Below are 27084 nucleotides of genomic sequence, written 5' to 3'. Positions count from 1 at the left end.
ATCATTACATTCACTCGTCCTCCAAAACCGCGTTCCCGCGTGTCTTCCACGCGCCTTCTCTTTTTCCTTTTCTTTTTTAAATTCCCAAATTTATTAAACTAAGAATTCAATTTTCTTGCTTTCTTTTAAAATATTTAAAATACAAAAAAATATTTTTGAAGTCAATAAATATATTACTAAAACTATAAACAAAACTAATTTGGTCATTTTAGTCTTTATATATATATATATATATATATATATATATATATATATATATATATATATATATATATTTTAATATTTAATCAGAATAAGATTACATTGAATAAAAATTTCAAAATATTCGTATAGAATTTTATTAACGGATTTTCTTTAAATATTAAATTTATTATTATTATTATTATTATTATTTTGTATGATAACCAAAAAAGATGCTTTGAAAATAAATACAGAAATGATGCCTTAATAGAAACACACCAAAGACTAAAATATAATATAATTAAAAAAATACACATTTACCAAAAATAAGCTAAAGTTAAAAAAAAAAACATATGATATTAAGTAATATTTAAATGCATATGAATTGAGTTGACTGACTCGAAATTTTAGATAATTAAGTTGGTGGTCAAAGTAGCCCGAATAGAAATAAGAGCTCAAACCTCTATTTTTTGGGTTCGGTTGGTTGTTAATTTTTTTTATAATTATTTTAAGAAAAATCTTACCTATCCATAATATATGTTACATTATTAACTAAAATCACGTAAAGTTCAAATATCAAACATTTACAAGTCACAACACATCACTAACATATATTACAAATATTAAATACGTTTAATTTTTTAAAAAGAAGGGTAGGGTTGGTTAGATTAACTCGAACAAAATATTGTCAACCTGCAAAACAAGCCAAATTTTCAAATTTTCAAAAATTAACTGGAAAAAAAAAACAGTTTAACTTAATTTCTATAATTTATATGGAATAGTTTAGACGGATGGAGTTATCGAATCATACAAATACCTTTATTATTATCTCTAAAACGTCCAATCAGGCTTTCTTTTTTTTTCAACCAACAAAAAAGAATAATAATAGAATAAATTGGGCCCTTTTTCATAAATTCATGTAATGCTCGAATTTATAAATAATATAGATTTCTATTTTATAATTAATGTTTAAACAAACATTAGTTAGTTTATTGGGTTTGAAATATTTTTAAAGAAAATCCATTAACCAATTCAATCTATAATTATTTATCGAATTGAAATGATTTTATATTAATATACACTTATTGTACTTAAAAATAATAATAATAAAGTTTTTATTTGGATGATGTCATACATTGAGATAACAATTAGTTTTCAACCAATAATCTTCTTTTCTTTTTTGATGGAAATCAAGCATTGGTTGATAGTTGATAAACACAAACACACATAAATTATTTTTAAATTATTTCACTTTAAAATAAATAGTGGAATTTTTTTACAATATTTCTTAATTCAGGCTGGGATATCGTGTCATGTAAAAAAAATAAAAAAAAAAATAAAAAAAAATAAAAAAAAAGGCATAAAATTCCAAAGAATTTGATGTGTATGGCTACGGTTCATTTGTAGGGACCCTTCGCTTTTGTGTGGCTAATATTGGTTTCGTTTAATTTTTCATATTTGAAACGATCATGTCGTGCATTAATTTACTTGAATAATAACGCTCCAGTTCTATGCCTTGATTATTGATGATCGTATTTATAATTTTTTAATGTAGGCTGACGCTTGATCCATGATCACCATAGGTGATGCTGCCATCTGTAAATAGGAGTCTTACCTTTGCTTAATACGCTTTCGGATTTGGTTTGATAACTTGAATGACATGTACTCTGTGACTCATTTACGATTTATCATAAACCAAAAATGATATCCATTCTAGAAGGGTGGGTGGACCAATATCTACTCAATAAGTCTATGGAACTATGTCTTAGGCCATTTAATTTGCGTCCGGGATGAGGCTCAATGTAATTGTTTTATTTATTTGTTTTTCTTTTTGACGTGCATATAAATTGTATTTTAATATCCTACCTACTCGAGAATCAATTATTCATTTTAATTTCGTAAATTTTTATATTTATTTTATTTTATTTTAATTGTTCATTTTTTCCCTGGTCCGTAAGTGCACCTAGTCACTTCGACGCACCACATTATTCGGCCTAAGCCTGGCTCGACAATACTTGTATTGTTACTGCTTTGTAGGGTGTTGTTAACTCTAACGGCGTATCGGAGGAGATAGAAGGTGGATACTTTAATGACACTGTCATACTACTAACTGTATGGTGAGCTACTTTAGTCATTCTTGGATGTTGTGGAGATCTACTAGGTTCTTAGGAGCGACTAGGCAGTTTAAATCTCATCTCGCATTTTCAAGACACTCGGGGTTAGCTTCTTGGGGCTAATACAATCTCTGGGTATGTTTAGGTCTAGACCTTTGATCACCTCTCACTGTCCTAGGGTGCTAGGTCTACTAGAAACTGACTGACCCAGTTCAACATGTAAATCGCTCTAGCTCTAGCACCCTAGTGCCCTAGTCTTAATTTGGTTCACTCATGCATGCGTGTTAGGGAGATATACCTATTGATCACCTAAAGCACAAAATACATATTCTAAACATAATCTTGGTCATCTCTGGGAGTTAAAGGAGATTTACTGCATTCCTAGGGTGGCTTAGCATGAACTTTCGACTCTAGGGTACTTTATTCTGACTCTTCAAGTCTTTCGTAGTTTGAAAAACTAGGGTTTAGACCCTTTAACCTTCGCTCACAATCCTTAAGTGCTCAGTCTACTAAATGCATCCTGACCTAGGTCATCATTTAGCCGACTAACTTTAGCACCCTAGTTCTAATTCTGCGTAGATTAACACACTTTACCGGGAGAATAGACAATCAACCCCTAGGAGCTAATCATACTATATCATCCTCAATAGTTTTCTATAACATACTTGCATTCTCATCCAAAAATTTCCTTTTTGAGGTTCTAAACATGCACGTTCTAACCACTTAAAAGTACGATATGCTTGCATGATTCCTATAAATATTACTTGAGAAAAATCCAAGTGAACGGTCGATAGTTGATATAGAGAGCTTAAATCAACCTTAAAAGAGTTCACCCTGGTTGATCAAAGTAGGCATAATTCAAATAATCTATGCAGCTTCAACATCTTCAGGTCAACGCAATTTAAAAAAAAGATGGCTTATTCCTCTATCTCTCATATGGGTTTCATAATTATAGGAATTTGTTCTATAAGCGATATGGGATTCAATGTAGCTATTTTACAAATAATCTCTCATGGATTTATTGACGTTGTGCTTTTTTTCTTGGCAGGAACAAGTTATGATAGAATACGTCTTGTTTATCTCGATGAAATGCGGAATGGAGACATCTGAGTGTCTTTGATGAAAGACTAATTTTTTTTATTTTAAAAAATATGTAATTTCTTCTCATTTAATAATAATAATAAAAAATCATTTAATAATTTTTTAAGAACCAAATTTATAAGTTATTGAAATGTTGGGGTAAGTTGTTAAAAGTATCTTAAAAAATGAAAGAAAAAAAAACTAAGAATAAAAATAATTTATGGGGAAATTTAAATAATTAATTGGTTTTATTTTAGAGAAAAAGACAGAATTTAGTCACGTTTTTTTCACTATATTTTATTTTTTGTGGACCAAATAATTTGGGACTATAAATGTCAATAAAGACAAAGACAACATCTTATACCAATAAAACTCTTTCTCTCTCCTCATAACTTTTTGTTTCTCTCTCTAACTTATCACAATAACTTTCACTTTCTATCTCTTTCTCTAACAACTTTAATAATTAGGATTTCAATCAATATCTTAACTTAAACAACACACACACAAAAAAAAAAAAAAATATCCTAATAATTTTGCTTAAACAATTAAATATACGTTAAAATAATTGATATTACAACGCTCCATTTCAAATTCATACAATTTGAAATTCGGGCTTTTCCATGCATCTCACGTGCATGATCTTAGGTTTTAAGAATTGTTTTAAGTCAAACACGCTTAATTTTGGAGTTCTTATGATTGAATAAATGAAAATAAGTGACGTGGATGAATAAAGGCCAAGGATTGTGTTAGGGTGACGTGGATGGAGAAGGGCCCAGCGATGGTGGAGGCCACATATACCATGAAACAAGCTACATTTGGAATGAGTTGTGGGGTCCACAATTGGCCCAATCAATATTTTGCAGAGCAAAAAGTTAGTTCAAATCGTTAAAACAAATAACGGCTAAACATTCCGTGGAAGGAAACTTACTATTATTGGTAATACAAAGTTAGTTGTCATGTTTAATAGCTTTTATTATATAGGGGCACAATTACTTTTTTTTTCATTTAAATTTACAAATAATAATTAAAAAAATTAAATTTATTGCTATTATTTATTTTTGAAAATACAAGAATTAACCTTCCAAAAAAAAAAAAAAAGTTTTTCACTAATTATTGAATAATAAAGATATCTATTTATTATTTATCATCATTATGGGCTTGGGCTCACTAATTGAATTAAAATATATTTTTAATGATTTAAAAAAAAAATTGAACACCTATTTTGTTGAATGTCCTCTTTGGTCGACCGGCAGAATAAACAAGAGTGTGACTACTAAATGTCTGGTTAAGATCTTCTTGGTAGAATGATTCGGATTTGATTGGTCTTAGCACTTGTAACGAGACAAGTAGGTGTGGAGATAGGACGCGAGATGAATCACAAGGTCCTGCTGTTTTCAAGCATATATGAACGAGAGCTCGCCTTGCCCTGAACTCAAAACTATGTCTGGAGCTCTATCTTTTCTTTACCTTGCCGGCCTTCTTTATTCAATTCATTGCATGTCTTTTCTTCCTTCCCTTCTTTGACCTTTCTTTGGAACTCTAATCATCCTAGGAATCAGTAGTAGCTCCAAAGGACCAATCCACTCACTATGTGTATGGTAATCAAGTAAGCATTGTTGTTCATCTACCTTTGAAGATAGCAAGGGCATTGTTGTTCATTTCTGTTTATATAATGCATACTAAATTAGTTGCTAGTTGGGCCGGTTCAATAGCCCTATACGAATTAGCCGTTTGTTTTTTATCCCTCTAATCTTGGTCTTGATCCAATGTGGAGACAAGGTCTATTTGTTATACCCTTCATGACCCGTTTAGGAATAACCAATTTAGGGGGAGTTGGTTGGAGTATCACAGGAGGGACTATAACGAATCCCCGGGTATTTGGAGTTAGGAAGGTGTGGCCGGAGCACATATTGTGTTTTCTGGATTAGTGCTTCTTAGCAGCTATCTGGCATTGGGTGTATTGGGATCTATCAAGATTTTGTGATGAATGTACAGAAAAGCCTTCTTTGGATTTGCCGAAGATTTGGGGAATTCATTTCTTTCACTCAAGGTGGGGTTGCTTTGGTTTTGGTGCATTTCATCTAACCGGATTATTCATTTCTAACAGCTAATTTAAAATATATTTAGAAAAAACAAAAATTAATTTTCAATCCTAAGAGTAAATTTATTTTTCTTCATATATTTAATATTGCATAAAAGTGATCACAATAATACTTAATTTTTAATTAGAAAAATGCCACGTCAGCAGAAAAAAAAAGGAATTTCTTGCTAGAAATAATATTACAAACTGGGAAAATCAAAATTCTAGATGGTATAAAGATCACCGCAACATCTTTTTACAAAAACCCAAACAAACTTTGAGACATAAATAAGCACAAAAAAAAAAAAAAAAAAAAAAAAAAAGACCATAGCAAGCAATTTACAACCTTGATTAGCTATGAACATAATAATGACTGTGTTTTTAAATAGCTCTCTGATAATTAAGAAAAAAAGAAGTGCTAACTCGGGATGAAGGGTTCGAAGAGCTTCTCGCACGGGTTTGGATAGGTTTGTAGAATAATAGCAGCACGTTCAAATTCTTCCCTCAAAACTTTGATACTGTACTTGTCGACAACTCGACCTAGGTCGTGAGACGTCTCAAATGGATCCTCGATGCATATCAAATGACGATCCTTGCCGATTCTCCTCGTCCAATCTTTTGCTCTCTTGCTGCATATTCAGTTGACAATGAGATGAACATAAGAAAGACAACAATGAGATGAAGAGCCATATCTATATCTATCAGCATACTCCCCAGATTAAAATTTTGGGCTACAATAAGCTAAAGCTCATTAACTACTCAGAAACAAAGTAGAAGTTTCAATGCTATTTCAAAAGAGGGCTGGATCTGAGAATAAAAGTAAGAATAAAAGTAAGAACAAAAGTTAACCAGAGTCAACTAACTAGAGTTAAATGAAAAGAACCCCAGGTGTCACTCAGATCCTTCAGCAGAATTCAGACTTTTTTACCATCCATAAAGAGAGCATAGAAAGACTAAAATGATGAAAATTTTAATATCTTGCAAGTTTAATACTAGGAAGCAAAGAAACATATTGAGAATAGAGAGATCAAAAGCTTTTATTGATATAAATAAAAGGAAAACAAATGGATAACACTACAGAAGGACTTAAAACGACCGATACCACTCAAAAAAATTACGAGATTAAGAAGATGAGAAAACTCTTCGACACGGTCACGGACATCGAAGAAAGGCATGAAACCTTGGTATAAAACAGACCTTCCATGGGCACTCTCAATCCATTTGAAAATTCTCTTGTTTCTTCTAATAAGCACTTACCTTTGTAGGCCTCTAGTCCTCTCCTTTTCAAGACAGGGTATTATCAAAACAAAAACAAAAACAAAGAACTGGAAAGAGAGAGATTTAGTTGTAGGTCTCTCTTTCTTTTCCATTTTCCCATTTGAATCCCTGTAATGAGAAGAACAACAGAGTGGATCCAACTAAAATCTCATTTTTGTTTATCTTGCTTTGTTCACTTGCTAGACATGAGGCATATGCCCCGAACAGAAGGACAGCTAGTGGAGATGATTGTCAATTATCTTGCCTAAACAGAGAATCAACTGATAAGAATTTCACTAGAAGGGGTTTTAACGCAGTTCAACTGAATCACTACAACTAATAGTTAAACGATGATGAAACTCGACATTGCTACAGGCATAATACCCTAAGTGCAATGACCAAAAGATACTCGGAATAGGGTATTAAATCTAACCAAAGTTCACACCTCCCTCAAGACCTCTCTTGACATCTCTAAAAACTTCTCCTATTCAGAAATGTAATCTCCACAGAGACACGATACAGTCCCAAGCCCACCGCTAGCAGATATTGTCCTCTTTGGGCCTTCCCTTTCGGTTCCCTCAAGGTTTTTAAAACGCAGCTGCTAGAGAGAGATTTCCACACACTTATAAATAATGTTTTGTTCTCCTCCCCCAACCGATGTGGGATCTCACAACGACCTTCTTCGCTTCTCTAACTCATTTGCTTGTATATAATACTACTGCTCATAAACGACCATACATATCTTTTCTTTACATAACTAACTCTCTTGTCTATGCTCACCCTTCCTCTAATTTGCAAAGCAAATTGGGGTGCAAATGAGAGACAATATGACACTATCATACTTCTGTCGAGCCAAATATTCCACAAATTAACCAAAAAGGCTGTGCAAATCAAAGGGTCTCCTTATCCCAAATATTCCACTAAGAATTGTGCCCATCCATCTCTTATTCCAAGCGTCATACTTCCAGAAGCGTAAAACCAAAAACCACCGAACAAAGTTCAGGAACTTTGAAGTCATAGGTTCAAGATAGGTGGTTTTCTAACAAGAATACCACAATCTTACGAGTTTTCTGATGCTAACCAGTTTGTAAAAGGTCCCAACTCAAGTTATTTAAGACCTCTACTTTTTTGCTTAGGAAAGGATCACGCACACCTACCTCTTTAATCCAGTCCAGCATCATGTTTTTTAGTACCAAAACAAAAAACTATCATTGGTCTATTATTCCTTAACAACAGTTACACTGAATTTAAAAGCTCATTCATATAATGATGTAAACAAATATTATATCACATATCTTACCTGATAGTGCTTTTAGTACGAATGGATATGACGGTGTTGGCATAATCATGACAATATGCCCAATAATGGAAGAATCCCCAGACGAGTCGAGCAACGCTTTCATTGTTATTGGATCCAAAACTTTTCAGATTTTCAACTTGATCAAAGTATGCACATTCAATATTATCAACAATTTCATGATAAGTAACAATCTTCGTTTCCTGTGGTGGAGGGATATACTGATCACTAAATGCAAATAATAAAAATATACGACCAGATAAACTTATATAAATATAAATATCAAACGTGAAACTTTTGTTGGTCAGCTAATCTATTATCAAGAATACAGACATCTTATCCAAACAACATAACATATCAAACTAAAACTATTGGACATAAATTAAATAGAGCTAATTGAGCAACTCAACAACAATTATTAATACCCATAACGAATAACTGAAATAGAAAAAGGAAGTAGCTCCTATAGTACACCATCAACAGCTTAGGGCTTCTTTTCGAACTGTTTCCAAAACAGTTCTCTTTTGTTAAACAAAAAGTCTACTTGGATAATTGTTTTCTAAAAATTGTTTTTTCTTATTTTCTTGTAGTATGTTTTAAATGATGACCTTTTCTTAAAGTTGTTCTTGCCTTCAAAATCAAGTTTATAATCGTGATTTCAATGTACACAATAAAATTACGGTTTGCAGGTCATTTGGGTCCTAGAAATACCATTTATTTAAGGAGTGCATAAAATTCCAGCGGCTTGTACATGTTAAGAATTGTACCACTGCTGACATGAACAGGGATGCACTTAACCTCTATGCTCAATTTTCATCTTTTTAGTTCTTTGCTTCTTATCTACCTATTTCATACTAGAGGCTTGAATAAAAGATATCTAAAATGTTTATTTCTACAGATAAGCATATGTAGATAGTAGAATAGCCACCCATGAGAATGGATGGTCATCGTAAAAGGAGTATTTTAAAATCCAAATTCGGACTGTGAGCATATATTAAGAGACTTGGATACAAACCTGTAAACAAGGTAGGATAGGAGGGTCTCGATGTTGTAAGAAATGGATGCACATCAAAACATACCTGAATTGATAATAGGCATATTAGCATACTCCATCAAGTTAACATGTGAAATTAGAAAACTTGACAATGTAGGAAATGTTCGCAACTCTCGAAAATCAAGAAATTACGTGTTCGTATCCTTATCATAGTGACACTAATCTCTAATCATGATAGAAGATTAATTAATACAACATGATCATACTGCACAGTAGAAGAATTCCATAAAGTTTGACAACTTACGCGTAGCTAGAAAGTGTTCCCTGGTATGTTTCATTCACTCCTCTAGACTTAGCCCAATGCTTCACAATAAATGCCAATTGTGGTAATCTCACATCTATTTGTGCATAATCCCGGAGAAGTTTTGTATTTACAACAGCCAAAACATTGTTTATGCATATGTCACAAGATATTCCAGTCACCGGATCCTTAAGCTTTATAATAGGAACCCTTGCATGCGTCAGGGCCTACAAACATAGCAACTTGAAGTCAAATAATAGAAATTTAAAGAGCTTTTATTTGTGTGCATAATAGTGAACGTCGCTTGAGGTTGTATCCAAACATTACGTCACCATTTTGTTATTTTCATACAAGCATACTGCTTATTTCATCACCTAAAAAGGATACACGTACATCGGAGAACAGAAGGCAAGCTCGTATGACGCATGCAACTAAAATATAACATACAATTATAAACACATCTTGACATCATTACCAAGACGTTTCAACTTCAACCAAGAAAAATATTCTGAATGGTAGATAATCCAAGTACCTGCACATTCTGGAAGTTAGCTGATTGCAGTCTATCTGCCAACTTCAGTAAGATCTCAGCCTTGTCAATATCAGCATCTCTATGCACAAGACACACATCTAAATCACTATTTGAAACACCGAAGGAGTTCGCACATGATCCAAAAAGACATAGACGAGCACAAGGCCATTCATTAACAACCAACTTCTCTAGTGATGTTAATAACTGCATCTGTTTTTCCTTTTCTTCTTTAGGTGGTATCAGAGATTCATAAATTGCAAGAAGAGGAACTTTCAACATATCTATGTCACCACGGCACTTTATATGTCTTCGAGAGATCCTCTCCCTGTGTGTAAGTAGCCGATTCCCCCTGCAATCCTGTGTAGACAATTTCACATAAATTTTGTCTCCAATCTGACCCTTAATATTAATAATACCCTAACCACAAATGTTTCAATACAAACTTATATGGTGAATTTTCTCACATGTTGTTCATTTGAAGACATAAGTACAATATTCTAGAAAAGATGCAAGTTTGTAAATTCATGGGGCATACAATCTTAACGTTAAGATGATGAGTAAAATGGTATGCCTCTTTCCTTCAATAAAATCCATTTTTAGTATCTTATCATTCATACGTGAGACTTCAACAGTGATGTTTCCACACAACAAAAGGCATTGTAAGAAAAAATACAAGATAAATGAAAAGAGAAATATTCAACCTTCTCACGACGCACGTGTTTAGCATCGCTTTTCTCATCAGGTTCCTCCTCGTGCAACAAGGAATCAGCAAGCTGTTCGCCTATATTGTTCTCCAGTTCCTGGCTGTCATTACCATTAGTTGAATCAACATCCTTTCTCATCCAACCACGCCCCTGATGACTATCTCTGGGCCTGCCTTCAGCAAAATCGGGATGCAAATTCAAACCACGTTCTTCCATATCCAATGCTGATGCTGAATGAAGATCACTCCTAGAAGGGCGTACAGGGTCATGAAGCTGTGCACCAAGTTCGAGCCTGTGAAACGCCTCCCCAAGTTGACTTGAACTAGCTCTCTCTCTATTTACTACATGATCAAAATCTCTCCTTCTAATGTTCACAGAATCCAAATGCCCTCCTCCCTTTGGCTTGCTCATAAAACCAGATGGCTCCAACACCTTCACCAAGGGATGAAAATTGTAGTTTTCACCCAGCACACGCCCTCTTTCTTGCTCTGAGTAATCAAACTCTCCACGGCGAAAGGAATGAACATTGGCATTGGAAATCGAATTCCCATATGATATGAAATTGGAATTCCCATGAGAATCCAATCCCTGATTTCTATTCATCCCATTAGGGATTGGGTCCCTAAACCCTACTTCGCGGTTTAAATCATTGGCAGAGCTATTATTCCCACTAACCAAAACCCTAGAAAATTGAGTGGGAGAAAAAGAGCCAAACTGAAGCTTATTCTCCAGTTCATTATGCTGCGTAAGGTTATGAACAGTACCATTCGCTCTATCATGGTTTCCACGAAGCCCTAGCCTCTTCAAATCGTCAGCACCCCCAAGACCCCCTTGAATTAGGTCACCCGAACTGTGACTCGCCGCAAATTGGGCTCCCCCAAACTGATTCCGAGGAAGAGGAAAAGGGTTCTGCTGAAGATGTTGAAACCCCACAAAGTTAGGAGCAATAGGAGCAGACAAGGACTGGTGGGAGTGTGACCAAGGGGAAAGAGGAATTGGGTATAGAAGATCGGACCCACTGGAAGGCCAGGGCGGCGGTAGGGAGGTAAGGGAGGGGCCAACGGCGGCGACGGCTGGATCAAGGGAAGGGGGAGGGTGAAGGTGAGGCTGAGGCTGAGGATTGATGTTGAGATGCGATTGGCGATTGGGGGGTCGTTGTAGGAGGGAGAGAAGAAACTCTCCGCCGTTAGAAGGTGGGGGAAAGGGAGAGTGACCGTCGCCACCAGCGTCGCCGGCCATGGTAGGGCGAGTCAGCGGCGGTCAGTAACAAAAGAGAGAGAGAGAGAGAGGGCGAGTGGAAGGAGAAGCAACAAAGAATGAGTAAGAATTGGAGGGAAGAAGGAAATATCAAAGCATAAAATCTTCATTGACTATGCAAAATTTGGGATCCGATTTGCTTTGCAACTTCTTGCTGCCAATCACTTTTTTCTCTCTTTTTTTCTTTTTTTTTCCCGTTTCCAAATAAGAACACGAAGTAATTAACAACACGTAACCTCTATTTATTTTTATTATTAATCAAATTTTAATTTTATCATTTCTTTTAACCTCAAAATCAAATATTTTCAAAAATATTTATTACTATCCTTCCCTATTTTATTTTAAATCATTTTAACTAATAAAAATTTAATTTAATTTTGTAGCTTCAATTTATTTTATAATAAATCTTAATAATTATCATTAAATAAATTAATTTAATAAAATTGTCCTTCTAACCCTAAATATTTGTACAACTTAAAACAGACTATATTTAGATTTAACCAAATTATTCCAATTATAAATTTTTTAACTCTAATAATTTTAGTTAAATCCTAAATTTTTTTTGAAGGGTTATTTGGAATCATTTATTTAAATTCCATAAGACATAACCTTTAACTTAAAACACAGCCATTGACTTACGTGTTTCGAAAACATCTTTAAAACGACACAACAAAAGACTCGAAATAAAATAAATAAGCGTTTAAGTTTAAAACATCCTATTCTATCCTAAGTCTAAGAATATAAATGTCACTATCCTATGCATGTGCTATGATCTTGAGTTGCGATGCCGTCGTCAGCTGTACAGGAATGTCTTGCCTTAACCTGAAAAATGTAGTAGCACATGAGTATTTAAAGAAATGCTCAGTAAGTGACCCCATTATTGGGGTTAAATGCAACAATCACATGCAATGAAATGATGAGACCTATCTTTCATTTCGTTTCGTTTTCCCTACGGTGTAATCCTAACAGGTAATCGTGGACGTGTACCATATACTCTACATGCAGCCCATACGTGCGAGTATGGGCTCACCAGCTAGTTCGCACACCGCTGGGCCACTGTCCCTAGCTAGTGGGCATGCTCTAGGGGCCCACCGGGACCCGTTAAAACTAAAACCGTCACGGCAGCGCTATGTAGGGCATAACGATTGTTGTCCTGCCATTTGAATGTACGCGTCCGTACCCTCGTGATGGGATAGGGGTATCCCCCCAAATGCATGATCACACAATATGCATGAGGTCCTACTAGTCCCACAGTCATCATTTAATGAACATAACCCTGTGTCACGTTTTCATGCTTACATGTCATTCTCATTCTCATTTCGTTACATATCATACATATTCCTAGCGGGGTTATGTATCATGCAATTTACCGTATTTCATGTCATACAATTCATTCAATTACATTCCAATACTCATACAACAAGCCATAATCGTACAAGGGCCACACATCGTCACATGCATTCATATCACATCAACTAAGCAGCATAAATAACATACATTCACGTTCACATGATTTCGTACTTAAGCACAATAATCTAGCATACAATGTATTATATCATAACCAAGTCATACGTAAACACTTCATAGTCATATCGTTCTCTAACTTACCATAGCCTTAACGTTCTTATACCTATCACAGACATATCATTACGTGACATACCTTAGTCGTATCGTCACAAGAACGTACCATAACGCTATCGTTCTATCAATCTATCACAAACCTATCCCTTTCTACCCATAACCTAACCGTATTCTTTCATCAATCTCTCCTATCCATAGCACTCCGGTATGTAACCTAACTCTAACGTTTCATGAACGTATCTTACTTCTATCGTTACATTTCGTTTTGTGCATCCTTCTCGTACTCTATCTCAAACATATCCTTGAGCACATCGTACCATAATTATTATCATACAAACCACATATTATAACATAACATAACATAACATATAGGAAGCATATCGATCCACAGACAATTCACACATATCAATATTTATGACACGTACAGAATCACAGGGCACGTGTCAACATCAAATATAGTCATGCCGATAGTAAGGTCACTTACCTGGATAGCTTAAGTCGTTGTCACAAATATATCTTTAATGAAAGTTCGATTCCGTCCTTTGAAATCCGAGTCAACCTATATGAGCTCATGACATCAGTTTCAAGTTTTATCTCTGTAAAATTATTACTCTAATTTACATGGGCCATCTTAAAATTCTGATCTTTTCTGTTGGACAAAATTTAAAGAAGCTCACTGCTATAATCAAAATTTATGTTTTCTTGTTACACAAAATTGAAAGGAGTTCACTGCCGTTTGATATTTCCTTTTATCGTTAAATACTGTTTAACAAATCTTTCCTTAATCTCCCTCTCTCTCTTTCATTCTGTAAATAGGTTTTAAAATTGAGAGGAGGTCACTGGCTGATATTTCCTTTTATTCTTAAATACTGTTTAACAAATCTTTCCTCAATCTTCCTCCCTCTCTAATCTTTTTCATTTTGTAAATAGGTTTTTTCAATGGTGTAAACAGATATTACTGACCAATTTTAAGGACAGGCTAAGCTCCCTTGGTTTATAGATTTGCCATCTAAAATTTTATTGAATCTAACTTATAATTAAAATGCTAACAAAAATCTAATAATTGCATATGGGATCTAATTATTACATAGGTTAAGATAGGAAAGAAGATTTGATCCTAAATTAATTTCTTATCATCAAAACTATAAAGGAAAAGGAAACTGAGATAGGATTTTACCGTAATAACTGACAAAAATCTTTAAATCTGCAATAGCCATTGTACTTCTTCTTAGATTTAATGTTTTTTTTGGGTCTGATGGGTATAATTGTGAGAAGGGACAAAGGATTAGTGGAGAGAGAGGGAAATGATTTTTTTTTTAAATTCTAATTTTAATTAATTAATTAATTTATTATTATTATTATTTTAACTATTTCTTTTTTATAAAGTTTTTATTTTATTTGTTTATTTATTTTTCGGCTATTACATTTCTGAAGTTAAAATATATTTTTGAAACAAAGTACACTTGGATCCAAAGCTAATAGGGGCGAGTATTATTGAAAGTTTTAAAAGTTTAAAAGTATTTTTTTATTAATTAATTTTTGTTGTAAATCAATTTAAATTAAACAAATAAATACGTGCATTAAATTGTAACAAAATGTTACTATATAGTTCAAATACAAAATGTTAAAATTGGCGACACATTTACTGCAAAACTGACCATATAACATAATTACATATATCAGCCATATTCAATAATTCCTCAAAGGGTACCCTACCCTACAATTCAGAGGCTGAATGGGTTATGATTTTATGAACTTGGGTGACCCAAATGGACCTTCCCCCCCCACCACCAACACTTTTTGGCCTAAAAGGTTGCACACAGCACAGAAAAGGCAAAGAATGTCAACTTTTGATGACCTTTTTCAAGTGAAGAAGTCATTTTGAAGTTTGAAGATCATGGAAAAGCTTTTTGGCAAAATCATGGCCTCTGCCATTCACTTTTGAATCCGTTTCAGATCATCACCCATAACCATGTGCAGAGAGTTTACAATGAATCCAAAATGGTGTATACCAACTAATTTCACTCACCTGGTGCCTTTCCTCTGAGACTTGAAGAGGAAGTTCGACGGTGGGGATGGCGAAAACTCGAACGGTAAGAGAGGTGCCTCGGCCTCACCTGAAAGAACTGCTACGATCTCGTTCATTGTTGGGCGTTTGGATGGTGATCTTTGCAAGCATAGCAATGCAATTGTGATGCAAAGTAAGGCCTGTTCCTTATCCAAGGAATGAATGGATGGATCGATGAGATCCAAGAGTTTGCCATTGCGAGCGAGTTGTCGAGCCCACGAGATGAGGTTTGCCCTATCGAACTCTGATATTGGTGATGCCATTACTTGTAATGGTCGTCGACCGGACACTAGAACTAATAACAAAACTCCAAAGCTATAGACATCGCATTTTTCGGATATCTGCCCGCCCCCACCGTACTCTGGGGCGATATAACAAACGGTTCCTCTCATACTAGGCGTGCTGCTGATTCCTCCACTCTTCGGGATGTCGCTCGTTCCTCCATCTAGGCTGTTTCTTCTTCCATCCAACCAAGAATCAATGCTGCCTTTACTGTTCTTATTGACCTTCTTCATCTTGGTTGAATCTTCATCTCTTTGCCACCATAAGTCCCTGCAACTCTTTGAGCTGAGCTCTTTCCTCTTCTTCTTCCTTGCAAGCTCCTCGCAGAACTCCTCCTTCCACCATTCCCTTGGCTTCTTCCTGTTCTTCTCTTTCTTCTTCATTCTTCCATCATCTAAATAAGCCCACCATTCCAATCTCCTGGTTTGCTTCTTCTGCTCTTTTTTCCCACTTGAAGAAGCAATGGAGCTTTCAGATTCAACCCATTCATTCTTGGGTCTATCTTTTTTTATCTCATTCCCAATCCATTCCATCACATAATCCTTAACTCTACCAGATTCTGAACCATCAATGGCGGTTTCCTGTTTCCACCACCAATCCCTCCCAGACCCACCTTTCTTCCTCTCCTGTGTTTCTACCATCTGTTCATCATCAATCGCCCGTGTCTCTACCATCTCCGGTGAATCAAGAATCGTAACCACACAACTATCAGGCAAACGATCTATGACACTCTCAGTTTCCTCCAAAATCGATCCATTATCTCCAACATCTCTAACTCCGCCACCGCCATCTTCCTCCTCCGATTTCAGCCTCGCAAGGCCGAAATCCCCAATTTTAGCCTCGAAATCGGCGTCGAGCAGAATATTACTAGGTTTAATATCGCCATGAATCACTGGGGGAGTACAAAAATGGTGAAGATACTGTAAAGCAGAAGCAATACGAAGAGAAATTTCAAACCTCTTACGCCATGGCATGAGTTCAGGGCACTTTCTGTCGAACAGGGCATCTTGTAGGCTACGATTAGGCATAAGCTCATAAACCAAAATCAGTCGACGGCGGCGCCGGTCGGAAGAGTGACCGAGAAGGCAGACAATGTTAGGGTTATTAAGACGAGAGGCGATGGAGAGTTCATTGTGAAACTCGCGCTCGCCCTGAAGAGAACCGGGGGAGTCCATGATTTTGACGGCGACAGAGAGGCCTGAGTCGAGGACAGCCTTGTAGACAGAGCCGAAGCCGCCATGGCCGAGACGGTTGGAGGGGGAAAACGACGCCGTAGCGCGGCGGAGGAGGGAGTAGGAGAATCGGCCGGGGAGTTTTGGGGGATTTTCTTGGTGGGTTTCTGAAGGCGCGGTTCGGTTGCGCGAGAGTTTCCGGTAGATGAGGAAAATGGTTAAGAGTAGAATGATGAGCGATGCGGTTAAGGCTGTAGCTAAGATGATGAAAAGATGGTTCGGGCGGACGTGATGGTGGTGGTGGTCGGCAGTGAGCGGCGGAGCGGCGGCGGAGGGAGATGGCATAATTGGTAAATAGTGGAGAGAAGAGAGGGTAGTTTAGAACAGTGACAGGTCCATTGTTATGGAGAATGAGAGCTTAAAGACTGAACTCTGACAGAGAATTTGAGCCGAAGAAGAAGTCCTCTCTCTCCCTCTCTCTCTCTGTTGAAACTGTGAATTTTTATTTAAAAATTTAAATTTAAATAAAATAATTACTTTTTTTTAATTAAAATTTAAAATTTTGGTAACGTGTCAGAGGTCGGAATATCTCATCTTATATATCAACATAAATATAATTAAATAAATAAGTCCAAAGTTTAAATTTTCATATTTTTGAATCATAATCTTCCCAAACCTCAATTTATTCACTCTAGTTCGAGAAATGTCTATTTTAACACGTTAATATTAGAGATGTTGACGTGGCGGGAGGGACGAGGAAACCTTCTCTGTGTCCATCTTCGTAAAATTTTTTATATATTTTTGTATATTTAAAAATTATTTATTTATAATAGTGAGGGTAGTCGAGATTGGATCTTTGTCCTAGACTCATTTAACTAAAACTGTTAGCCATTTTTTTACTCTGTTTCGAGTGAGTTCTTATAAATTAAATAGAGGTTTTTAACTAATATGTCTCTTGGAACGTGAGGGCGTTAGAATAAAAATAACATAATGATTAAAATAAATATTTTTAAAAAATAAAAGGGAAAGTCAAAGAAAAGGGAACCATTTAAAAAGAATTAATAATTAAAATAAGATTAATTTTTTTTGTAATGGTAGATTAAATTACTAATTTGATTTAAGAGAGAGTTGGGTACTCGCTCACGGGAACGTGGTTTTCTGAGACGGTGACAGTCAAAGAGCCCGATTTTACGGAAGACGTGTCCGCCTCTTAATTGGTTGGTTTTTGCTGTTGCGTAACCCGCATGTGAAGAGAATACGGAGGAAGCAGTTAAGGGAGGAGGTGCAGTACAAGTGTCTATTTATGAGCGTGGGATTGACTTGTGATTCCCTAATTAAAGTACTCAATGAATACACGGTGGTGGGATCTACGTGACTGAATTGCCTTCTTTCCTCACGCGCCATCTGCACCACGCGTAGGAAATTTTAAAAATTTTAATTTTCCCGATGGTTATTATCGAGATATTCTCTTGGAGAAACATACCCTTATCTTGCAATCTAAGCGTACAAATATTAATTCAATTTTAATTAAATGTATTTTCTTTAATTTATTAATTCTATAAATCATTTAAAATTGGACCTTAATTTTTTATTTTTTATTTTTGAAAAAAACATATATAAAATTTAAAAACCAAGGAAATTAAAAGAATATATAAATTGTTAATATATAAGTACATTGCATCCGACCACTTTTGTTTTTTTCTCTGTATAATAATACTTTAAAATCCATCATTTATTTTTTGAAAAAAAAAAAATAATTATTCAGAGATTGAGAGAGAGGCATCAAGTTTTATTCTCTAGAAAAGAGTGTGCAAAGGCAGAGGACAGTGGAAAACATGGAACTTCTGGTGGGTTTTGAGCTGTTTAAGGCACTCTGCTTTTTTATCCTTTTCGGATAACCGCTGCTCTGACGTTTTTCTAGGATATGGTCAAAATAACTCTATTATTGGGGTCGAGAAATGCAATCACATATGATCATGATAGGACTTATTTTTTCATAAAAAACGTCATGACTTTGATTGCTAACTGTTGGAGTCGAGTAAAAATTATATGTTTAGTACTTCTTTATACATGACCCACGCATGCACACATGGACTCACTAAGTGGGTGTCTATGTACCCACTAGGCATGCCTTTCAGCTAGCATACGCTCATGCTGTCGGAACTACAAAGAGAAATATATAGATATTACAATGTACATGTTCGTACTAATTATAATGTGAGAAGTATCCTGATGTACATGATATACAAAATTACATGAGATCTCTGTAACTTTAAATCATACACTTATGATGCAATGTACAACTCCATTCTTTTTAGACATAACGTCTTTATGTGATATACATACATAATAATTCATGATATAGTTTTACAACGTAGTGTAATCACATCATAATATAACTTAACATAACTTGTAATCACGCCAAAACACATATCATAACTTAAACGTAACATAACACACATCAAACAATCATAAAACATTACACATGTAGGGGTCACAGAACATGTGTCGTTCGTACAACAAGCAAGTCATCCAACCAAGTCAAGAGTAAAATCACTTACTTAGTCCGCCTAAGCTATGGTGCCAACTTGAAATTGTCCTTTGCAATCTAAATCAACCTACGTGAACTCACACTATCGGGTTAAAGCATAACATATGATTCGATTCATCTAACGACATCAATTAATTCAACTTTTGGCTAAAAAATAATTTAAATAGACCAAACAGAGGTTGTGGTTGTGGTTGTGGTTGTGGTTGTACTGACCTCAAACGCTTCAAATACTGTCAAAATCGGCTCAGAAACAATTAGATTTCAAAATGAGTCACCTAAGTTGAGAAAGTGAGATGAGTTGATCGCATGAAGCCAACTGGGAGTGAGCCGAGGCGCTAGAGTCGACTCAAGTCGATGTGCGGATAATGAAATAGGTGGTGGGTCGGCATCGGGTCAAGACATTAAATTTAGCCTAAGAAATAATGCAAATAAAAACTAATCATTAAATTTAAAAAGCAAGGGAAAGGGATATGTTAAGAAAATTTTCAAATATTTTTATTGTTATAAGACATTTTAAATTCCAATCATATATTAGAGTAACAACAATAATCATAAAAAATATAAACTAAAGTTTAGTCAATAATTCATTTAATATTCTCATCAAAGTTGACAAATATATTCTTTAATCATTTAATTGGATGATGTAATTTCATATGAAAAACAATTATATCATATAGTTTCCATTTTTAAATAAAATATTAATAATAATACAAATAAATGAAAAAAATTAAATAGAGTCAACATGGCAATAGAGACATTCTATTTGAATTTCTTAAATTAATTTAGACATTAATTATTCAAAACCCATTTGACAATTATGCCCTTTTATATAGATGTGTACAAATTATATTTATGAGAGTTATCGACTAAATTATATATAAAAATATTCCATTTTAATTTTTTTAAAGACTTTTAATAATTGTTTCAAAATTATCTCTAAAATAAAAAATATTATAATGTTGGACGAAAAGTTGACATGTCTAAATGTCGTTCTTTTTCACTGTATGTGACACCTGGGTGAAAGAGGGGTACATGAATGACTCGGGACCACATTTGAATGAGAGTGTTCCTAAGAATAGGATGACAAAGAAAAACTTAAAAGAACCGAAATTACCTATACCAACAAAGTACACTCTTCTTTTCGATGGCTCAATCACATGAACTCCAAAGTTAAGTGTATTTTGTTCGGAGCACTTCTATGTTACATGTGACCTCCTATGGATTTTTCTAGAAAACACATGAATGACAACAAAGTGGGATGTAAGGGAATGTCGGGGTCATCAGGTGCTGAATCCAAATTCCGAATCTTAGGCATAGATCCACAGCACTCGATGTCTAATAAGCAAATATAAACTAAATTTTAGATGCCCAACGTCCAATTTTCAGTATATCGAACTATAATGATATAAAATTTAGCTAAAGAAAGAAGAGACGTAATTTTCACGGAAACAAAGGGAATTTTTTTAGGCGTTTGAGTGAGAAGGAAGAGTATAAGGAAACAAACAAAAATATGATTAAATGTGGTATTAGCTTTCACTTTCAACTCTTAACTCTAAGCTAACTAACAAAAGAAATCAATGATTTTGATCTTGTTGTTACGTGTCAATTACTTATTTGTTGTTTAGGTGTGGTTTAGTCACGAACTTTGTGTGGTTACGACAAGTGATTTTCGGGTGGATCATGTTAGGTGGCTAACGAAAAGTTTTGTCCTAGATTATGAGTGTTTTTTAATGGGTTAGACACTTCGTTAAACTCATTGATAGATACATCGTTCCAATGAGTTGAGTCTATGATGTTGTCCCATGTCTCGGGACACATCAGACATCTTGGCTTGTTCGGGCACATCTATTGGGAACTAACCCATATGTCGATCATCTCATCGAGACATTCCAAATATCCATCCATCCGGATTCACTTGAGCATGAGACTCTCTCGTGTCCATGCTAAATTGTTTACTACATACGTTCTAGATAGTAGGTGCATAATCCAACCTCTAACACATGGGCTAGAGCGCAATACCACCACGTCTACGTCCCAACCTCCTAGTTCAATTTCCATTCCCAAATAAATTTATAGTTTTCATTTTTCAATATAATTTGACATTATAGTTAACGAAAAAAAATCTCTCATTGCTCCTTTCTCCTTTCATTGTTTAAAAGAGGATTCTCCACCCAGTTTAGGACGGGGTAAACAAAGATCTCTAGGCTCTACGAAGAGTCGATTGAACCTATTGCCTTGGTCGAGGGAGAAAGAGCGCTATAGAATGGCAGACCCGTCACCTCGTCTTTAAGGTGTTGTCTTTCAAAGAGCCTATCAAATCTATTTTGCACATCAATGTCTTCACCAGTATCTCAACAAATTCACATTCTAGGGAAGAACTTTACAGTGTTTATGCAGACATTTCCAGTTCATATCCAGTTCAAATAAATAAAAGAAAACATGAACACTACGGGTCGAAGAACGATACACACAAGAATCTTAAACGATACAAACCCAGTTGATATTACACAATTCCTACCTGTCACGCTGCACACTGACGAATGTAACTACAATGGCTTCGCTCCATCGTTTTCCTGGACACTGTTTACTGGGGTTGAAGAAGAACTGCTCTTTCTGGCGTGACTAGATTGACCGGTGAGGGTCCGCCCCATGAACCTTCCAGCCTTTGAGAGGCCACTGCCAACAGCACCAAGGCCGGTTCCAACCATGCCAACGCCAGTGCCAATGCCAGTGCCCACCATGCCCACACCAGACCCAACCAAAGATGCTGCTCCGTCCAGTGCTTCCATTGTGCTACCTAGAACTCCCTCCTCCTTCAGCCTCTTTCTCTCTTCAAGGATCCTCTTCTCTTCTTCCAGAGCTATCAACTGCTCCTCCTTGTTGAACTCATGGTAATGAACCTGTGCACACAACCCAAATTAAAAATAAGTAGCTTGGCAGCTTAATCAGTCGAGTTGTTTTAAAAACTTTGATTAAAGAGCTCGTGACAGTGCAAGTCAAGCCCACCGTTAGCAAATTTGTCCTTTTTAAGCTTTTCTTTTTCGGGTTTCCCCTCAAGGTTTTTAAAATACGTATGCTAGGGAGAGGTTTCTACACCCTTATAAAGAATGTTTCGTTCCCCCTCTTCAACAGATGTGATATCTCATAATTCACTCCCTTTCAAGGCCCAGCGTCCTCGCTAGCACTCAATCTCCTCTCTAATCAATGTGAAATCTCACAATCCACCCCCTTCAAAGCCCAGCGTCCTCGCTAGCACTCAATCTCCTCTCCACTCGATGTGGGATCTCACAATCCAACCCCCTTTGGAGCCCAGCGTCCTCGCTGACACTCGTTCCCTCTCTAATCGATGTGGGATCTCACAATCCACGCCCTTCAAGACTCAGCATCCTCACTGGCACACCACCCGATGTCCGGCTCTGATACCATTTGTAACAGTCAAGCCCGTCGTTAGCAAATATTGTCATCTTTGAGCTTTCCCTCAAGGTTTTTAAAACGCGTCTGCTAGGAAGAAATTTCCACACCCTTGTAAAGAATGTTTCGTTCCCCTCTCCAACCAACGTGGGATCCAATAATTTCAAGAACTATTCCAGTGGTTCAAAAGATTAAGAACTATTTCAGTAGTTCTAAATGATAGAACCCCCGTAAGAACAAAATAAAGTACAAGAAGAAGAAATAGTTAACCAAACATATTTCCATCGAAGTACCGAACTCTACCTTGATCGTAACAGTTCCTCGATCTTTCTTGTCTTTCACTTTCAACGTGTTAAGCGATGCAAGCAATGGCAACACAACCTCCTTATTGGCCTCTGCTTGAAGATCAATCAGAGGTAATTTCGCTATCCCCAGTTGCTTATCTTGACCAATGTCCTTATCAAAAACCTATTCAAAGATTAAACAAACATCATAAATTACCACAACCAGTTCGAATCGACGTCTACTGGAGAGATGGAGAGCTCCAGAACCTCAATGATGACTGCTTGTGTCTCCTTGTCCTCTACAATCAGCTCAAATTTCTCGTCCCAAACCGGGTTGAGGTTGTTTTCGATAGTTTTTGTTTTGAATTTAAACAGCGGCCGAATATGCACAACAACATAAGGATCTGATTTCCCTATCATTTCCATGTTCTTCAAGCTGTTAGCTTTCACCACAGTCAAAGTAAGCTTTCCTTGTGGTTTAAGCTCTAACTCACTGCAAATTCATTAAAACAGAAAACAAATGCTCAGGAACGCCAGCAGAAACCGATCAATATCATCCAAATGTTTACTCGACCCACGAAGCAAAATAGGTAAAATTATGTAACCTTAAATCGACAGGTATGCCGCCGATTGGAACAACAATCCTATGGGGCCATTTGAGCATATCATTAACAATTGTATTCACAGTATCCTGCAGATAATCAATGTAGAACACTGTAACTCAAGCTAAAAAGTAAAAACTTTTGAACTTTAAGAACTGTTATGGTAAGAAACTTACATCAATCATATCTGAAAGTCCAGGAACAGCAGTTAGGCTTCCACCAACAGCCTTCAGAGTATATAAAATTTTTGGCTCCGGCTGATTGAAAACATAGAAATAAAAAAATACCATTCTTTAATGTTCAATCACTTTAAGCCATACCCTCTCATTTACTATGTTAATTAATATCCAACAACTGGAAATGCTACAATAAAAGGTACCTCAGCAAGTAGGGCCACAACAACAGCAGAAATACAGGGTATTTCTTCAGCAAGTTGAAAAATAACCCGAACGACTGTAAAAACTTGAAGATCCTTCAGCTGTAGCAGAAAACAGATATGATACTTGTCAGATAAATGGCAACTAGATCCAACAAATGGGAAGCATGGTAAAATTTAACATGTATTAGGCACTTACCTGAATGGGTATTGAAGCAACAAGTGCAGCTTCAACAGCTAAAATGATGCTTGGATCTCCGCCCCATCGAAGGTCGATATCCATTGTGATTTGTCCTTGTTTTAGACTCTGAACACGTATACCTGCAAGTATAAGAAAATTCTAATACCCAATATGAGAATATTGTTTCATAGAATTCACAAACGGAGATAGGCAGCCTGTGTGTGTAACCTCCCAAACCCACCGCTAGCAGATATATTCGGCTTTAGTCCGTTATATATTGCTGTTAACCTCACAGTTTTAAACGCGTTTGATAGGGAGAGGTTTCCACACTCTAATAAGGAATGTTTCATTCCCCTCTCCAACTGATGTAGGATCTCTCAATCCACCCTCCTTGAGGGCCAACGCTCGTTGGCACACTGCTCGGTGTTTGGCCCTAAAACCATTTGTAACCACCCAAACTCACCACTAGTGGATATTGTCCGTTTTAGCCCGTTATGTATCACCGTCAGTCTCACGGTTTTAAAACGCGTCTGCTAGTGAGAGGTTTCCACACCCTTATAAAGAATGTTTCGTTCCCCTCTTCAACCGATGTGGGATCTCACCGTGTGTGTGTGAGAGAGAGAGCCAACAAGGGTAGTTGGAAGAATAGGAGCTGTAGTCATAGCAACATAAATGTATGTAAATTCAATTAACTTTTTTTTTTTTTAATGAAAAAACAAACTTCCATTATTCAAAGCAGTTCCCAAATGGAAGCATCACGCTTGCCTTGCCGACTCACATAACACAAATCATACTAACGATAGTTAGTTGAACTATGTTCATATTTTTTTTAGACATGTCGAACATGTTGACATAAAAGACTGGTTCTTTCAAGGAAAACGATATATCAGACAGAATTTGAACCATACCTTCAATTTTAGGCGCCACTGAGCCAAGAGATAATTTGCTGAACTTTAACGACGTAATTCCTGGAGGTCGGTACTCTTCCAACAGAGGTTCAACAGATTCCCTTATAACCAACTCTGCTGCCTGCAAGTCGGCAGACGAATTCAGGAAACTCAAAGAGCACAAGGAGTCATCAAAATGCATTATGATCGAACAGTTAAAAGTATTTAAACATACTAGCAAATTCTCGAGTACTAAAACAACTAAAACAACTAATAATGTTGCAAGAAATACCTTCATTATTTTCGTGGAATTCCTAAAAGAAAGTTGAGTGATAAACTCATAAACGGTATAATACAAGCCACACAAGTTGCTAATACCATGATTTAAGAAGAGATTTTACAAGGAGAATGTGTAAAGAAAGTTTAACATGGCAAAGAAACTTACATCGGCAACGAACGGCCACATCTTGCTGAGTAGCTTGTTAAGCCATTTCACCTAAAATGATAAACAAAAACATAATCGAAGTACAAAATTTTGTATCGATAAGTCACTATGAGTTCTAAGTATATTGCTCAAAGATAAATAAACAACAACACCAACAAAAAACACGTGTTCTTTTTCAACTAAACGATCTACACAAAGCTGACCTACAATTATCAAAATATCTTCTTCAGGAAACATGGAGTCATTAACAAAACAAGTTTCATCGAGTAGCAACATCTTTGATATTCCCAGAGTTACCATTAGTGTTAAAACAAACAAAAAGTAACTTATCGTTCTTCCATCACGTGCACCATCATTTTAAATTATAGAACAATACAACAATAATGATCAACAAAGAATGAAAGGAGAAACATAAAAGGAAAAGGAACCTGCTCATAAACTGGGAAGGAGATCCATTCGGGAAAATTATCTCCACATAATTTCTTTAAATCATCTCGACTGAGAGAACCGAGAATTTTCATATCAGCAGCCTGTGCAATGAAATTAACACATTCTCAGAAAACAAAGTGATGGCCAAACTTTATATACTATTAACTCATACAAAACATTTTTGTGTCAATCAAAATGCATTATCTTTCACTGACCAGATAATTCATATAGTATTCTAAAAAAACACCTATTGAAAATTATAGGCTACCAAAAGCCCCAAATAATCATTTTCACTGCAAAATTTGGACATGAAGCCATGATTCAATCAAGTCAAGTCTATAAAAGACGACAGTTCCAGGCCCAACATCAGTATATATCACAAGAAACTCGTCGAAGAAGCTACAAATTCATATATTAAACCAAAATTGACACAAATTTGAGCATGATAAGCTGAAGAGACACCAAAAACATCCTAAAATACATAGAAGAAACGAGTTACCTTGGCAATTCTTTTGGTGCTTCTGCGCCTCATCATATGCTGCCATCCAGCCATCAATGAAACCCCAAAGATAACCCCCATAAAGATCCCAGACAGCAACCCCATTTTCGCGGAGTTCTTAAACCCCAAGAACAGAACCACACAAAGGGAGACAAACAATCAGATCGAAGAACAGAACCACACAAATTGAAGAAGAAAACGAAACCCCTAGAACAAAAAAGTACCAGAAAATAGGAAAGGGAAGAAGAAGAAGAAGAAGAAGCAGAAATGGGAGATGGGTCACTGTGCTTCGAGCGATTGAGTGAAGACAAAGAGAAGCAGATTCGTGAGCGAAAGGAATTGGGTCACTCTCGCACCGGTTTCAAAAGGGATAATAATTAAATCCTTCGCCCACCCCTCTCTCTCTCTCTCTCTCTCTCTCTCTCTCTCTAGAAACGTAAAGGTTCTTTGTTTTGATGGGTTTTCTGAAACGGTTGATTTGTTTCTTCAAATGGGTCGATGATGTTTAAGAGAGAGTGGA

The 27084-nt window shown here is 35.9% G+C and overlaps 3 protein-coding genes across 5 annotated transcripts; all 3 read right to left on the bottom strand.

Annotated features, from left to right (window-relative positions):
* Positions 1 to 5666: 5666 nt before the first annotated feature.
* On the bottom strand, positions 5667 to 11966 carry LOC111464367 (UTP:RNA uridylyltransferase 1). The gene is made up of 6 exons (XM_023108549.1): positions 10537 to 11966; positions 9836 to 10192; positions 9307 to 9530; positions 9024 to 9087; positions 8012 to 8211; positions 5667 to 6083 (listed from the first exon to the last, which is right to left on the bottom strand). Exons 1-6 carry the CDS (start codon positions 11776 to 11778, stop codon positions 5873 to 5875), a joined length of 2298 nt encoding a protein of 765 aa, XP_022964317.1. The 5' UTR covers positions 11779 to 11966; the 3' UTR covers positions 5667 to 5872.
* Positions 11967 to 14935: 2969 nt separating this feature from the next.
* On the bottom strand, positions 14936 to 17389 carry LOC111464471 (receptor-like serine/threonine-protein kinase At2g45590). Its single transcript, XM_023108683.1, has one exon. It carries the CDS (start codon positions 17242 to 17244, stop codon positions 15403 to 15405), a length of 1842 nt encoding a protein of 613 aa, XP_022964451.1. The 5' UTR covers positions 17245 to 17389; the 3' UTR covers positions 14936 to 15402.
* Positions 17390 to 21787: 4398 nt separating this feature from the next.
* LOC111464263 (synaptotagmin-4-like) lies at positions 21788 to 27084 on the bottom strand. Of its 3 annotated transcripts, none has more exons than XM_023108385.1 (12): positions 26789 to 27084; positions 26565 to 26681; positions 26065 to 26166; positions 25637 to 25687; positions 25213 to 25333; positions 24323 to 24444; positions 24127 to 24225; positions 23924 to 24004; positions 23751 to 23836; positions 23413 to 23638; positions 23165 to 23329; positions 21788 to 22350 (listed from the first exon to the last, which is right to left on the bottom strand). In XM_023108385.1, the coding sequence occupies exons 2-12, from the start codon at positions 26667 to 26669 to the stop codon at positions 21997 to 21999; spliced, it is 1512 nt and encodes a 503-aa protein (XP_022964153.1). In that variant the 5' UTR covers positions 26670 to 26681; positions 26789 to 27084; the 3' UTR covers positions 21788 to 21996. The 3 variants fall into 3 exon arrangements, with proteins under 3 accessions (XP_022964153.1, XP_022964151.1, XP_022964152.1); XM_023108383.1 differs by having other exon boundaries at positions 26565 to 26693; positions 26789 to 27083; XM_023108384.1 differs by lacking the exon at positions 26789 to 27084 and having other exon boundaries at positions 26565 to 26779.

The sequence above is a fragment of the Cucurbita moschata genome, unplaced genomic scaffold (assembly GCF_002738365.1).
Source record: "Cucurbita moschata cultivar Rifu unplaced genomic scaffold, Cmos_1.0 Cmo_Scf00030, whole genome shotgun sequence".
In the NCBI taxonomy this organism is placed as follows: Eukaryota; Viridiplantae; Streptophyta; class Magnoliopsida; order Cucurbitales; family Cucurbitaceae; genus Cucurbita; species Cucurbita moschata.
This window is presented reverse-complemented; position numbering and strand designations above follow the sequence as displayed.